The 16,803-nt window shown below is 40.4% G+C and overlaps 1 protein-coding gene across 1 annotated transcript; it reads right to left on the bottom strand.

Moving 5' to 3' along the window:
* Positions 1 to 7,297: 7,297 nt before the first annotated feature.
* LOC139322818 (probable G-protein coupled receptor 34) lies at positions 7,298 to 12,095 on the bottom strand. Its single transcript, XM_070952064.1, has 2 exons — positions 12,082 to 12,095; positions 7,298 to 8,300 (listed from the first exon to the last, which is right to left on the bottom strand). Exons 1-2 carry the CDS (start codon positions 12,093 to 12,095, stop codon positions 7,298 to 7,300), a joined length of 1,017 nt encoding a protein of 338 aa, XP_070808165.1.
* Between the last annotated feature and the right edge of the window lie 4,708 nt (positions 12,096 to 16,803).

Genomic DNA, 16,803 nt, shown 5'->3' on the forward strand with positions numbered 1-16,803 from the left:
GTTTTTCTGAGAGGAATAGAAAGCTTTGTTTCAACTAAACGGATTTTGTAAAGTGCGGCCAACAAATTAAAAACACTGAATCATACTGTAAATTGGAAGCCCAGAAGAGTTGTTTGTGCGTAAGGGGGTTGGATTAGGCTTCAAAAAGAAATTGTGGGTTTCAAATTTGTACATCCGTACAAATATTATGACTTCAGCATCAAACTCTGCTTCTTGTCCCTGAGGTTTACAGGTAGTCCTGGACTTACAACCGTTCTTTTAGTGACCGTTTGAAGTTACAACGGGATTTCAAAAAGCGATTTACGGCCTTTTTTTCACACTTAACGACCGTTTTTTTTTTTGTTTGTTTATTTTATTTATTTTATTTTATTTTATTATAAAAGAAAACTTCAACTAAGTTTCTACTTACGTTAGTTTATTTACAAATTTTTCCATATTATATCCATCATTTTATACACCTTTGTTGTACTGACATTCATAAATGTATTAAACCAATTTATGTAGCAGCCTTTCAACGCATCCATGGGTGACTCTGGGAGGCTTATGTTTAGAAGAATTTGTGAGTTTTAGAACCCTAGGACCATGTCAAGAAAAAAGTGGGACAACGGAAATCTGGAAAAGTTATATGTTCTTATTTGTTCTTATATTTTCTTTGAAATGCTTTGAGTTGAAGCCTCGTGGTTAACCTCATCTAACCAGAAAAGATGGGGCTCCGTTTTCTCATGCCTTTTACCTGATCTGGTTCCTTCGCTGACATTCCACAAAGGTTTGTGTGACATTTAGTTATTAGTTTTATTTTTTGTTCTCCTCACCCTCTCTCCTCTCCTCTCCTCACCCTCTCTCCTCTCTTTCCTCACCCTCTCCTCTCCTCACTCTCTCTCCTCTCCTCACCCTCTCTCCTCTTTTCTCTCTTCTCACTCTCTCTCCTCCCTTTACCCTCGTCTCCCCTTACCCTCTCTCCTCTCCTCACCCTCTCTTCTCTCCTCACCCTCTCTCCTTTCTCTCCTCACTCTCTCTCCTCTCCTCACCCTCTCTCCTCTTTTCTCTCTTCTCACTCTCTCTCCTCCCTTTACCCTCTTCTCTCCTCACCCTCTCTCCTCTCCTCACCCTCTCTCCTTTCCTCCCCTCACCCTCTCTCCTCTCCTCTCCTGATTCAATATATCACTGTCCTGAAAGGACATATTCTTAGTCTATATCGTTGTCTTGTTTATTTTGAAACCTGCCAGGGCCCTAAACTCATTCAATTTTAAGACTTCTGGACTTGAACTCCCAGAACTAACTTCCCATGCTGGCTGGGGAATTCTGGAAGTTAAAACTCCACAAATCTTAAAGTTGTTAAGGTTGGATACCCCTGCTTTAAATCAAAGCCAAGGGAATTGAACATCAGTCAACACAAACCTGCTACCTTAAGAGACCACTAGTGGATGCGGTGGCACAGTGGCTAAGATGCTGAGCTTGCAAATCAAAAGGTCGGCAGTTCAGCGGTTCGAATCCCTAGCGCCACGTAACGGGGTGAGCTCCCGTTACTTACTCCCGTTACTTACTCCCGTTACTTACTCCCAACTTCTGCCAACCTAGCAGTTCAAAAGCACGTAAAAGATGCAAGTAGAAAAATAGGGACCACCTTTGGTGGGAAGGGAACAGCATTCCGTGCGCCTTTGGCGTTTAGTCATGCCGGCCTCATGATCATTGAGACGTCTTCAGACAGCGCTGGCTCTTCGGCTTTGAAACGGAGATGAGCACCGTTGGGAAACGACTAGCACATATGTGCGAGGGGAACCTTTACCTTTACCTTTTTAGAACTGGTAGCAAATTCCTAGCTAAAGACTCTAGGAAGAGGGATTGGCTTTTGGCAAAGTTCCACAACTGGTGGATTTTAGGACCTGAGAGGTCTTGAACAGATTAAAAAACAAAACAAAACTAAGTTCTCTACAAATTTAATGATAAAATGACAGGATTTGGGACAAGTGGTGCCTAAAGTGGGTAATTTGGAAAAAAGAATTGACGAACTCTTGGCTCTTGGAGTTAGCATAGTTAATCTGCCTCCAGGAATGGATGGTTGGAATGGATAGTTGGATGGCCCCGTTGCCATCGAGTTCGTTAACATGAAAACAGAATGCAAATCTGAATAGACCTTCAACTTTGGAGAGTTTTTCTGTGTGTATATGAATAAAATTATTTGAATTATTCCCACAAGACAACCACAGCGTATTAAAGTTAACTATTTCACGCACCTCAGTCCGATCCTAAACTGACATGGATCATTCTCAGTTTATCATTTAGTTACTTCTTCCCAATGTTAGTGTTCCTGGGTTTTGGGGTGTTTTTTTTTTCTTTCTTTTTATGATCTCGGAAAATATATTTAGACTGACATCATACGTTCCTTTTAAATTTTCCACAATTTCATTTCATTTCATTCCCAAAGGACTCAGGGCGGTGAACAGCCACAGAATAAAACACATAAATACAAAATTTAAAAACAGAATAAAACCGAATTAAACAATTTGGCCAAGACAAATTTAAAACACCCAATAATTTAAAAACAAATTAAATTCTCCACAATGTCCTAATGCAGCACTGCAGCAGAGATATTTTGGATTAATAAACTAACAAATTAACAGAGTTGGAAGGGACCTTGTAGGTCATCTAATCCAACCCACTGCCCAAACAGGAGACCCTACACCATTTCTGACAGATGGCAGGCCAGTCTCTTCTTGAAAGCCTCCAGTGATGAAACTTCCAAAGGCAGCTTCTGTTCCATTGGTTGGTTTTTCTCACTGTCAGAAAATTTCTCCTTATTTCTGATCTCTCCTTGATCAGTTTCCATCCATTATTCCTTGTCTGGTCTTCAGGTGCCTTGGAAAATAACTTGACCCCCCTCCTCTCTGTGGCAGCCCCTCAAATATTGGAACATGTCTCCCCTGGTCCTTTTCTTCATTAGACTAGCCATGCCCAGTTTCTGTAACCATTCTTCATATGTTTTAGTCTCCAGTCCCCTAATCATCCTGTTTGCTCTTCTCTGCAATCTCTAATTATTTAAAATGATGGCTTCTATCAATACAGGAGGTCATTGACTTACGACCACAATTGAGCCCAAAAGTTCTGTTGCTAAGTGTTGTGGCCCTTACGTGGCCTGTGCAGCTAGTAGCTGATTCAGACAGCGAGGAGGCTGATGTGGTGCTGCGCCAGCAGCCTGTGCAGCTGGCACTCGAGTCGGACAAGGCTGGAGAAGATGTGGTGCCAGAGGCAGGGATTCAGCCAGGGCCTTCAGAACCTCCAGAAGCTCCCTTAAGTGAAGAGGACGAAGAGGAGGAGACTCTTCTCAATGCATGGGCGTGCAGAGCTGGAAAAAGGCAGGAGTGGCTCCTCCTCAGGAGGAGGTCTCCTCAAGAGTAAGGCTTGGGGCTAATTGGCCACTCCCTTAGCCTATTTAAGGAGGAACGCCGATTGAAGCAATTTGCAGGGAACAACTTTGTGCACATACCTTCGTGTCTTGTCTTGCTTATCTTATCAGCTTCCTGCAAATTGCTTCTGGGCATTCTGCCAACCATAGTAAGCTTTCAGTTATTATTCTTTGAATTCTTGGCGGCTGTTAATGCAGTTAATTAACAGCCGTTGTTGTAAAAGACTGGTTTATTTAGCAAACTAAGGTTTGAACAGACTTTGTGTCTGCTGCGTTCTTTGGGGTCCGTAGCTGGGGCAGAACACTAAGCAAGATGGTTGTTAGGTGAGTTTTTCCCCATTTTATAATCTTTCTTGACACAGTTGTTAAGTGAACTGCTATAGTGGTTAAGTTAGTAACACGGTTATTAAGTGAATCTGGCTTCCCCATTGACTTCGCTTGTCAGAAGGTCACAAAAAGGGATCACAACCATGAGGGGACTCTTGCAACCGTCATAAATATGAACCAGTTGCCACGTGTCCAAATTTTGATCACATGATAATGGAGGTGCTACAACAGTCGTATGTGTGAAAAATAGCCAAAGCTCACTTTTTTCAGTGCCATTTTAACTTCGGTCACTAAACAAATGGTCCTAAATCAAGGACTAACTGTACCCAGGATTCCTGCCAAGAAAAGATGGTTCCAAGCTGGAAATACCCATGAATCCCCAAGACAAAGGTTAGCTTGAGGCCAGCTTTAACCGCAGTTGTTTGCAATAACGTTCATTCAGCATTTTTTTAAAAATAAGAATGGAGTAAGTTCCTCTTAATTCCTCTTAAGCGGTGCTGAGGTGGAAAGGAAAAAGAAGAAAAAAAAAGTGTGCCAATTTAGACCTGATCATATGGCCACTCTTTGCAAAAAAAAGAAGAAGAAGAAGAAGAAGAGTGAAGCAACTTCAAGCAGCTTGCTCTTAACAAATCACCAAAAACCACAAAACCCTCCAACGCAGCAAGAAATTTCCTTGTACTTTGATTCTTGGTGTGAATGTCTTGCAGGTGCCAGACCAAACAGTTTCGAAGGGCATCAGCATCATCTGACAGGGTTGGAGGAACTTCCAACTATAAGCCTGAGAAGCATATTTTATTTCTTTTTCTAATGAAGCTATGACCACCCAGGTGAAGAAGAGAAACTGGTTTGCACCTGGGTGTGCTGTTGATACATTTGAGTATTAAAGGACGTACATTCTTTTCAACCAAGTCTCTCTCTGCCAATTTTCTTCGTTCGCTAAAAGCCCTCTGGATTGTATCTGGACTTAAATCCTCCCCCCCCCCATTTCAAGCTTGGTGTCTATAGCTTGTTTGATATAACTCTTATCTAGATTCTCCGGCAGTCGCTTTCAGAATAGAATAGAATAACAGAGTTGGAAGGGACTTTGGAGGTCTTCTAGTCCAACCCCCTGCTTAGGCAGGAAACCCTACACCACTTCAGACAAATAGTTATCCAACCTCTTCTTAAAAACTTCCAGTGTTGGAGCATTCACAACTCCTGGAGGCAAGTTGTTCCACTGATCAATTGTTCTAACTGTCAGGAAATTTCTTCTTAGTTCTAAGTTGCTTCTCTCCTTGATTAGTTTCCACCCATTGCTTCTTGTCCTGCCCTCAGGTGCTTTGGAGAATAGAGTCAGCACTCCCAAGCTGCATTCACTCCAGTGCTGACATAAGAAGGAGAAGGTGGGGACATCTGGCAAGAGGACGCTTGACTTTTCACCTACTTAATTTCCCTGGAGATACTATCCCCTAGGAGATGGGTTGGGAGGGGGAAAATTCCTTTGAGCTAAAGTAGTAGATAACAGCAGAGTGACTTGGAAGATGGCCAATGAGAAGCAGAGCAGTGGGGAAAGGAAAGGGAGGGTTTGGATCAGGAAGTCATTGTTGGCTGCAACTGAGTCGGAGTTTCGATTGTTGTGCCTAATAAATGAAAGATTTTGATCAAAGACTATTTGTTTGAAATGCAGTTTATTTGAGACGACACCGAATCCTGACAAATAGTTTGACTCCCTCTTCTTTGTGGCAACCCCTGAGATATTGGAAGACTCCTATCATGTCTCCCCTAGTCCTTCTTTTCATTCAACTAGACATACCCAGTTCCTGCAACCGTTCATCATATGTTTTAGCCTCCAGTCCCCTAATCATTTTTGTTGCCTTTCTCTGCACTGAGTCTCCACATCTTTTTTACCTCGTGGTGACCAAAACTGAATGCAGTATTCCAAGTGTGGCTTTACCAAGGCATTATAAAGTGGTATTCACGCTTCACGTGATCTTGATTCTATCCCTCTGTTTACGCAGCCTAGAACTGTGTGGGCTTTTTTGGCAGCTGCTGCACACGGCTGGCCAAACTGAAAGCAAACTACTTGCATTATTAAAAGTACACTTGGAGAACTTCTAAGGAGGAGCTGTTTTAACTTTGTTTCTCCCACCCAAACTATCTAAACTTTGTTGTCTTTTGGTCCTCTGGAGTGCAGCCCCTCCTTTCTGGGAATCCGGATTCTATTCCACCCCATAATCCAAATGAAAATAGAGTAAAAGTAACCTAAACTGGATTAAACTACATGAAAGAAATAACAAGCAGAAAATCTTGCACGAAACCATGGCAAGAATTTTCTTGTTAAATATTTTTTCTGAACACCCGTGAGTGCAGAGCAAAAAAAGGACCGCTTTTTGCAGTTATAATTGTATGTTGCATAAGTGAGATTTTGCAATCTGATAGACCTCACGAGTCACCACACATATTTCTTGAACTTGCTACTTCAGCGCAAAGCATGTTAATACTTCGATTTTAGCTCTTTTAATTTTTAAGAATCACTGCAAGTCTATTCGGATCTTTGTTTTGAAAAAGCCAAAGCATCCAATGTAATTGCTCTCCAGTAAAAATTATCAATTTCTCCAAATTCTTTAAATGAAACATCATTTTTAACCAATTTTAATATTGGGGTTTTTTTTAGAAATGATAACGTTCATCTCACCATCTCAATGTTAGATGGACATCTAACATTCAGCAGCAGCAGTTTTTCCCCTTTTTTAGTAATCTCCAAATCTGACATATAGAAATACCCCATTCTATTCAAACTCACAATAATTCTTGGAAGATTTTGTTTCCTTCCTAGAGGTAAAGAGAAATGTCTTCCAAGAATTATTGTTCCCATTTAAAGGGTTACTGTAAGCAAATAAGGACTTGCAAGAAATCATTTTCAAGCAACAATTCCTTAATCTAGAAATAAATACGTAGAAAATTGAATTTTACAAAAAAGCCAAAAATAATTATGCATCTCAATAGCTCAGGGCCTTCCTAAACCTTTGGTTCCTTGTTTTGCTAAAAGGTGCTAGAAAAATTATGCAGAAGATAATGGTCAGCGTATTTCCTGTTTCCTTAGAAGTAGAATCATGAGAGAAGATATTGCCCAAGCATAAACAAAAACTTTAAGACCGTAAGAACAGCTTGACAAATTTTTAAAAGCAATACGCTCAGTTTTCTGCTTAGATATACCAAATTTGTCAGCACTCAAGAATTATTTTTAACATTCATCTTCTTTTTTGCTTTGTTCTTGGTTTTCTCAGAAAAAAAAATTCAAATATAGCACATCCTCAGTAGGGACTAAAAATCCCATTCATAGCTTGTGTCTCCTCTTAACATATATCGATATTTTCACCAAGTGATGTCTAAGTCACGGTTTCTGGGTCCTAGTGTCTTCTGGACTTGTTGGATTAAAAAAAAATCCTTAACTAGGGCTTTTATTCATTGCAACTTCTGGCCTTCACCATCTTGAAGAAGGCTGATCTAGGAAGAAGAACTCGTATCCAGAAGTTTATCCTAGTTATGCAACTTTTAGTCCTTCTCTACCCTGAAGTCTGTGATGGATTATTTGACGTACAATACTCTCTGGTTATTTTTTTGAGAAACCCACTTCAGCTTTCGGAGAGTGGCGTCCAGCAAGGATCTCTTGAAACTGCTGGACAGAAAGAAAAAAATCACAGGGTCAAAACAACAGTTGAGGGTTGAAATGCAAAGGACCAGTTCGTTGGCAAGATGGAGGACCTGAGAGTTCTGTTCAGAAATGATCCTCATTTGGGCAAGGATGTAGGGTATCCGGACCACATGGTAGGGGACAAAGCATACGATGAAGACTACCAAAACCACAAAAGTCTTTATTACGATTCTGGTGCTCATCCTTTTGCTGCGCTGCTGGGTTTTCTTCAGAGAGACTGCGTGGAGCCTGAGCGAGATTTTACCGTAGGAATAAAGGAAAAAGAAGAGCAAAAGGAAGAAGAAAGTCACCACCAACATATTGAGTATGCCCCCGCTGGTGGTCCTGTACTTGAAATGGAAGCACTTGTGGTCACAGGGCCCACTTTTATTAGTGTCCAAAAGGAAGCAAAGCATTGTGATGAAGCAAAAGACCCACACCACAATGGACATGACGAGGCTGAATGACGTCGTGTGGATTCGGAACTGTTTCAGGGGCTTGATGATTTTGAAGTAGCGGTCCAGGCTGATCAAGCTGAGAAGCAGAATGCTGACGTACATGGTGATGTAGAAGATCATGCCTACCATCTTGCAGAGAGCCGGCGGGCCGCTGTGTTTTTGGTAAGCCACCCGGAAGGGCAAACAGAGGGAGAGCAAGAGATCGGCAATGGCAAGGTGCTTCAAGTATACTGTGATGGAGTTGGTTTTCAGACTGCCAAAAGTGAACACCCAAAGCGCCAGGAGGTTGCTGACGAAACCGATGATGGAGATGACGGAGTACATGACAGGCAGGGTCTCCATCAGAAAGCCATCCTGGATTCTACACGTGGATTCATAAGATAGGTTAGATGATCCATTACGGAGGTTCTCGCCGAGAGAGGAATGGTTGTCCATACTGCTATGGAAGGAAAATGGCAGAAATCATTAGACGATTCCATAAATTTCTTGGTAGCTCATCATTTCCTAATTAACTTAGGTAAAGGTAAAGGTTCCCCCTCGCACATATGTACTAGTCGTTCTCGACTCTAGGGGGCGGTGCTCATCTCCGTTTCAAAGCCAAAGAGCCAGTGCTGTCCGAAGACGTCTCTGTGATCATGTGGCCAGCATGACTCAACGCCAAAGGCATACGGAACACTGTTACCTTCCCAACAAAAGTGGTCCCTATTTTTCTTCTTGAATTTTTTATGTGCTTTCGAACTGCTAGGTTGGCAGAAGCTGGGACAAGTAACAGGCGCTCCCCCATTACGTGGCACTAGGGATTTGAACTGCTGAACTGTCGACCTTTCGATTGACAAGCTCAGCGTCTTAGCCACCAAGCCACCGCGTCCCGAATTAACTTAACAAGAATGAAACTCTAGACTTGTTTCTACTCTGTAAACCATTGCTACCGCTCTCACAGGGCACTTGGCTTTGTGAAGTTATACTTAAGGCCACGAAGACCACTCTGATGTGGTCATTAAGGCACCAGGCTATAAACTGGGGATCCATGAGTTTTAGTTCCAACTTAGGCACAAAACCAGTTGGGTGACTGTAGGCTAGTCCTTCTCTGTCAGCCCTGGGAAGAAGGGAAAGGAAATCACTCCTGAAAAACCTTGCCAAGAAAACCACAGAGTCTTGTGCAGGCAATCACCAAGAGTCAAAAACTGACTTGAAAGCAATGTTTTTAAAAATAGCCATGAATAATTAGCTTTGCAGGCACTGGGGTAGGATGTAAATGAAGCCCAGCATGATTGACAGCATATTTGTATCTGGTCCTTGATATCATTCTTTGATTTCTATGCTATGTTTTTATTTTGTTATTGTCCCCGTGGTAGATGGGTAGCCATATGCATTTGACAAATATCTAGATAGGGTACGTACGTTGCTAAGAACTGTCAATAGATTTAAATAAGCTTGATAGTGCTTTCTACATTTGCATGCGCTGAATTCGGTGGTTTTTAAAAAACATTTAAAAATATTCAAAGATAATTTTAACCAAAAAACAAAAAAGAACAAAAGTAACATTTGTTTGCTGTAGAGGTAGGGATCATACAAATGTTCTTTAGTTGTCTTTAGAAGTCGAAGAAAAGCTATTGTGTTTTCCTTGATTTTTATTGAGTTCAATTGAATCTGTTTTTCAGCAGGTGCAAATAGGATGCATTGTTGAGAACTGCTTTGAAAAACCTAAACCTGACTGAGAAATGGGAGAATTCACTGCCAGCTAATTTTGTGAGACGGAGGTGTGACAGAGACATAATGAAAGTGTAGCATACCAACACACATTCAGTTTGCAAGTTCCCCATATACGGAGGCATGTTGTTGTCTGCAAACATATGTTAAACATAATGTTGCTGTTTATTTAGATCAGAGAGGTGCTGAATCGTATAAAAACAGACACATCACTAGAAGCCAAAATCACGAGGCGATCTCTGATTTACTTTGGGCGGGTCATGAGTGCAAATTCTTTGGAGAAGGCAATGATGCCAGGAATGGTTAGTGGAACAAAAAGAAGGGGCAAGCAAAGAACTCACTGGGTTGATAATATCAAATCTGATACAAAAATGAACATCCAACAACTGAAAGAAGCTGTGCTTCACAAGGTCGCACTTGCCCTATAAAGTTGTTAAGAGTCAGACACAACTGAATGGTTACAACAACAAAAAATTATTTATATAGCAACCAAGATGATTAGGGGACTGGAGGCTAAAACATATGAAGAACGGTGGCAGGAACTGGGTATGTCTAGTTTAATGAAAAGAAGGACTAGGGGAGACATGATAGCAGTGTTTCAATATCTCAGGGGTTGCCACAAAGACGAGGGAGTCAAGATATTCTCCAAAGCACTTGAGGGTAGGACAAGAAGCAATGGGGGGAAACTAATCAAGGAAAGAAGCAACTTAGAACTAAGGAGAAATTTCCTGACAGTTGGAACAATTAATCAGTGGAACAATTTGCCTACAGAAGTTGTGAATGCTCCAACACTGGAAGTTTTTAAGACGAGGTTGGATAACCATTTGTCTGAAGTGGTGTAGGGTTTTCTGCCTAGGCAGAGGGTTGGACTAGAAGACCTCCAAGGTCCCTTCCTACTCTGTTATTCTATTCTATATGTGGGCCACCTCGTCTATTGATTCTAAGCATCTTGCAAGGATAGCCAATAAAATACTGTAGTCTAAAATCAGCATAAATCATGACCAACATTAAAGCCAGTCTTAAATATTACTGCCGGTCATATATTAGCTTCTCCTCTTTGCAAACTCTGAAGAAGAATGCTGTTTTTGTGCTCTCTAGATGGAGATAATATATATATTTAAAAATCCCAGGTTGATTGCTGGAGTGAACTCTTCTAAAGCAAGAAGAGATTCTTAATTTTTTCCACAATGCTTCCTGCCTGCTTGCATGTATTGGCTGGGCAAATTCTACTGGGAACAGACAATATCAGAAGCAATTACAGCTACAGATAATCCTCAATTTACGACCACAATTGAGCCCAAAATTTATGTTGTTCAGTAAAAAACGTGTGACATGAATTTGTCCCATTTTAACAACTTGCCTTGCCCCCTTTGTTAAGTGAATCACTGCAGTGGTTAAATTAGTAACACGGCTTGTTGAGTGATCCAGTTTCCCCATTGACTTTACTTGTCAGAAGGTCGCAAAATGACTCCTGAACACTGCAACCGTCATAAATATGAGTCAGTTGTCAAGCATCTGAATATAAATCACAGACCACGGGGATGCTGCAATGGTCATAAGTGTGAATAATGGTCATAAGTCACTATTTTCAGTGCCGTTGTAACTTTGAATGGTTACTAGATGAACCATTGTAAGTTGAGGACTGTATTTAGTAAATCCCACGAGCAAAGCCATATACTTATTTCATCAGATAAAGATCAAGAGCACAAAATAAAAATTAAAAAAAATAGAAAACCTGTCTACTTATGGGCTCTCACATCATTGTACACGTTCCTATTTGCCTGAAAAATAATAATATTTTTTTTTAAATGTAGTTCCTAAAACTGCCCATTCTTGGAAGTGTTATTTTTGATCTTTAAATGCTGATAACTGTCAGTGAGCAGTGTGTGTAGAACAGAACAGAACAGAACAGAACAGAACAGAACAGAACAGAACAGAACAGAACAGAACAGAACAGAACAACAGAGTTAGAAGAGATTTTGGAGGTCTTCTAGTCCAACTCCCCGCTTAGGCAGGAAACTCTACACTACTTCAGACAAATGGTTGTCCAACATCTTCTTTAAAACTTCCAGTGTTGGAGCATTCACAATTTCTTCAGGCAAGTTGTTCCACTGATTAATTGTTCTGTCAGGAAATTTCTCCTTAGTTCTAAGTTGCTTCTCTCCTTGATTAGTTTCCACCCATTACATCTTGTCCTGCCCTCAGGTGCTTTGGAGAATAGCTTGACTCCCTCTTCTTTGTGGCAGCCCCTGAGATATTGGAACACTGCTATCATGTCTCCCCTGATCTTTCTTTTCATTAAACTAGACATAGCCAGTTCCTGCAACCGTTCTTCATATGTGATTGCTGGTTTCTTAGCTTTCCATTATGTAGAGTTTGAAACAATAGCACTAAGCTAATCACTAAAAACCCACAGACCCAAAAATCACATTTGAACTCGCTCCAATCCTCCATCATCATCACACACACCCACGCACCCAAAAAATTAAAGGGGTCATGTCATCACCTACCTTGACATCTCCATTCAGACATTCACCCTGATGAGGATGGAAGCTTTCACGCGGATTCTCTTCTGAGAACTTCCTAAAATGTATGTTCAACCAGCTGAGCTTTAAAACTCTTGTCAGCGGAGATAGAGAGATGGATGTGGTTGGCTGCTTAACAGAAAATCTGTTCAGTTTTTTACCACTAGATGAAGCAGCTGAGAAAGAACATAGGGGAAAGAGATTGCTTTCTTTTTAGAGAAATAGGAAGAATAAAAAGCGATGTGGAGGGGAATTAAGGTTTTTGGTTTCGTAGTGGGAGGGCTTTGAATTCTTAAGTCTTACCTTCCTTGTACTTAGACAAGGACACAAAGTCAAAATAGCACCATCAAATGCTTATTTATTTATTTTATTTATTTTGTCAAACATCTATAGGATGACAGATGTAAGTATAAACACGATTATGAATACAAGAAATGGATACGGATAAATGGGGACAGTAGGACAGGGACAGTAGGCACGTTGGGGCGCTTATGCACGCCCCTTAAAGACCTCTTAGGAATGGGGTGAGCTCAACAGTAGACAGTCTAAGGTTAAAGTTTTGGGGATTTGGGGATGAAACTAGAGTCAGGTAGTGCATTCCAGGCATTGACCACTATGTTGCTGAAGTTGCATTTTCTGCAATCGAGTTTGGAGCGGTTTACCTTAAGTTTGTATCTTGTATATACAAAATACAATCAGCTTGTATTTTGTGTTCTAATTTTTTTTGCCAATGTGTAAAACAGAGCATTTGTTGGTTGAGATTTGGAGTTGCCAATTGTTTGACCATTCTGACACATAGTCAAGGTCTCTTTGTAGGGTAGCAGCACTGTCGGTGGTGTTGAATAGTTTTACATTATCTGCAAAGAGAACGCAGTTGCTTATAATATAATCGCAAAGGTCATTTATGTAAAGTATAAAGAGTGTGGGTCCTAAAACGCTGCCTTGGGGGACACCACTGTTAACAGGTGCAGGGTTTGATAGGGTGCTCCCTATTTTGACTACTTGTTGCCTGTTTGATAGGAACACAGCTATCCACTTATGCAGGGATCCAGAAATGCCATAAGATTTTAGTTTTAGGAGTAGTTTGTTATGTACCACTGAATCAAAGGCTTTACAGAAGTCTATGTAAATTGCATCTATTGCTTTGCCCTGGTCAAGTTGTGTAGTCCATATGTTTTTGCAGTGTAAGAGTTGCAGATTACAGGACAAATTTTTCCCAAAACCAAATTGTTTGTTAGAGAGTAGGTTATTTGTCTCTAAGTGGAGGGTAATGGATTGGTTTGTGATTGATTCCATGACTTTACAGGTGACGCAACATAAAGAGATTGGTCTGTAATTTTCAACTAGGCTGGGTTCACCCTTTTTGAAGATAGGGATAACAGTGGCTACTGACCATAGGTTGGGCAAGGAGCTGGTCCTGAAATATTTTTCATAGATTATGCTTAGAGATTCTGCTATGCCAGTGGAAAGCTTTTTTAAGAAGTAGGCTTTTTAAAGAAGTACTACTCGGTGGATCCTGAATAGGTTGAGAGTTGGTATGCCTAAGTGTAAAACTGATATGCTCAAGTGGAGGCTTTCAGTGGATAACAATATGTTGTGAGAATGTGGAGAGATGCACAGCCTGGCCCATCTGCTGGTATGTCAGCTACTACCAGAAACATGTACTAATAATGACTTCTTTTTTTGGCCAACGATAAAGCCACGTAGGTGGCTTCATTCTGGCAGTCTAAAGTTTGATCTGGACACGGAAGAAGAAGTGGTGTGCAGATCAGATGTTTTGCTCTTTAACTACTAGCTGTTAGGAAATGTATGTGTCAGATGTAAATGCCTTATTCTCTATTGTGTAAATAATGTATATATGGGACATCAGGGGTTAACTTATTCTTTGGATTTTAATGTATTCATAATTTACCACTCCCATTCCTGGCTCCACCCCTTGTATATATAAGGAGCCACCCTCACCATTTTCTTTGCTTCTATCTTGAATATTCAGCGAATATAGAATGCCTATTATTATTAAAGAGAAATATATTTAAATCTCTAATTCCTATTATCTTTATTGAGTCTGATCCTGAAAATATTGCAACAAGCTGGTAGCAGAGGATGGTTAATTGACTCAATAAATAATTAAAAATGTCTAAGAAAGATAGGCCCAACATCAGGGCCTACTGCAAGGAAATAGAAACTGAACAAGAGATGATCAACGAATCCACTAACGCGTTTTCGAGAGAATCCGAAGAATACACCACTGAAGAAGAAGAACTGATAAATGAAAATAATGACCAGGAAGAAATCGAAATAGAAAATAACGAACTCAGGTCAGAGATATTGAAGATACTAAAAAGCCAGAAGAACGATGAAAGCCTCATCGCGAACCTCCAAGAAATGCTGAAGAACAACGGAGCAGCGAGAGAGAAAAACGTTGTTAAAGAAAAACCCAAAGATCAAAAAACTGTGAGTGAAATGAATACTGAGAAAGTCGTTGTAAAAAAGAAAAGATGTGATCCCGCGCGAAATTTTGAATGGCAGCCATCTTGGTTTCAACGAACTTCAAAAGAGAATGGAGCAGAGCCAATCAAAACGCTCAGTTCAAAATTTCTGGCGCGAAAAACGCTATCAGACGACGAAAGTGAAAAAGAAGACTCAAACTCTTCAGAAGAACCAGAATCAGAAAGTGAAGACGATTTAACAAAGTCTCAAGTAAAGTCAGCAATGAAAACGCTTTTTGCTGCTTTTGGGCCAAGATTGAAAATTTCCAAGGCACCAACGAAGAAGCAAGAGATCAAACCGACAACTCGAGACCTGCACGCTCCCATCCTGACTTCGAAGGCGACGACACCTGAGCCCAGAGAGCCATGCCGATTCCGTCCTACACCGCAGACCGGATCAAGTGCCAACGCACACGAAAGAAAGAGAAGAGCTGTCGCCACCACCAGAACCCCTAAAACCGAACCAGAGACCGACTCATCTGAAGAGGAGCGGAACGAGAGAGCTGAAATGGAGAGAACCTTCCACGACGACGCCAAGGAAGAAATGAGCAACGCGCATGTGCAAAGCTACGTAGACGGCCCCGAAAGACTTGAACTGGCCAGAGAACCGCGCAGACTCGTTGCGAGCATCCCCATGCCGTTCTGTAATTTCCTGCACTTGCGAGACCACGGACTGCCTCAGGTTGTAAGTAATGGACAAAATAATGTGGGGAACTTACCCAGTGACTTCCCAAAACTTAGAATTGATGGCATTAATTTACAAGAGTGGTATCAACAGCTTCAGGTTGTCTTTATGAAAGAAAATTTACTATTCTTTATAACTAGTCCTCCAAGAAGACCTTGGACTTTAAAAATAGATTGTTTACATCATAGAGCATTTTTCATAATAATATCTAGCGTATCTCCTGCAATGTATCATAGCATCAAATCAAACCTAACTGTGTCAGAAATAATTCAATGCATGTTTAATCTATTTCACAGCGATAGCGTAGCTACAACTACAAGAATGTCTAAGGATTTCTTTTCTTCTAGAGTGAAACCAGGGGTTTCTATAAGTGAGCATTTGATATCTCTAAACAAAATAAGAGCTGAGCTGCAATTGAGGGGGGAAGTGATTTCAGATCAAACAATGAAAAGTGTTATTATCAATTCACTTGATCCATCATGGGATAGCTTTATGTCACACTTAGATACTATTAATTTAGGATATTTAACCATAGAAAGTCTATCTAACAAATTGATAGCAGAAGACAATTCAAGAAAAAATCGTTCCAGTAATCAAACAGAACACAAATCTTTTAGGAAAGTAGCTTTCCAAGAAAAATATAATGAAGCCTTTAGCTGCCACAATTGTGGGTCCAGGAAACACAGTAGAAGAGACTGTCCCAAAGTCTCAAGGGAGAGACATAGGCCAGAATATAGGAGCAAATACAATTATAGACAGTCTTCCACAGATAGACACAAATATAGAAGCCCACCAAATTACAGAGAAAGTAGAGGGGGTAGAGAAAATTCAAAAGAGAGAAAATCTGGGTCACTAAATGGACTAAACAAACAAGAAAACACCAAAACACAACAAAATGAGAACAATAATTGGCTTATTGATTCTGGTGCAACCAATCACACCACTAACAACAAAAATATATTATCTTCATTTACAGAAGATAAGTTTGTGATAAAGGTAGCTAATCAAGAAAAGGTTCAAGTATTAGGCAGAGGAAATGTGACCTTGCCTGGTTTAGGTAAAATAGAGGGGGTATTATTAATCCCAGAAATACCTCATAACATACTAAGTACTATAAAACTAAGCAGAGATTCTGACATCAATATAGTTTTCTCAAAGGGGAAAGCAACTTTAGAGAAGGACAAAACAAATATAGGCACTGTGATGATAAAAGGAGGTCTACCCTATCTGATAACGAAAGAAAGATGGTTACATAACATTGATTCAAATATGGAAGATTGTATTGAAGCAGATGATGAAAATGTTAGTAACAGTGACAATGATGAATGTAAAATACCTCATGATCACAAAAATACACACAATGAGAAGAAACCAAAAATAGGTAAACCAATTCATGATGAGTGTGCTCACATCTTACATAGGAAGTTAGGACATGCAAGCTTTCCTGTAGTTCAAAAAATGACTGAACACGCAGAAGGTGTCAAAATAAAAAATTGTGAAAATTATTTGGAATGCTCAGTATGTAAATCCACC

This window comes from Pituophis catenifer, unplaced genomic scaffold, assembly GCF_029215685.1.
Source record: "Pituophis catenifer annectens isolate HBS135680 unplaced genomic scaffold, rPitCat1.0.hap2 SCAF_11, whole genome shotgun sequence".
NCBI classification, from domain to species: Eukaryota; Metazoa; Chordata; class Lepidosauria; order Squamata; family Colubridae; genus Pituophis; species Pituophis catenifer.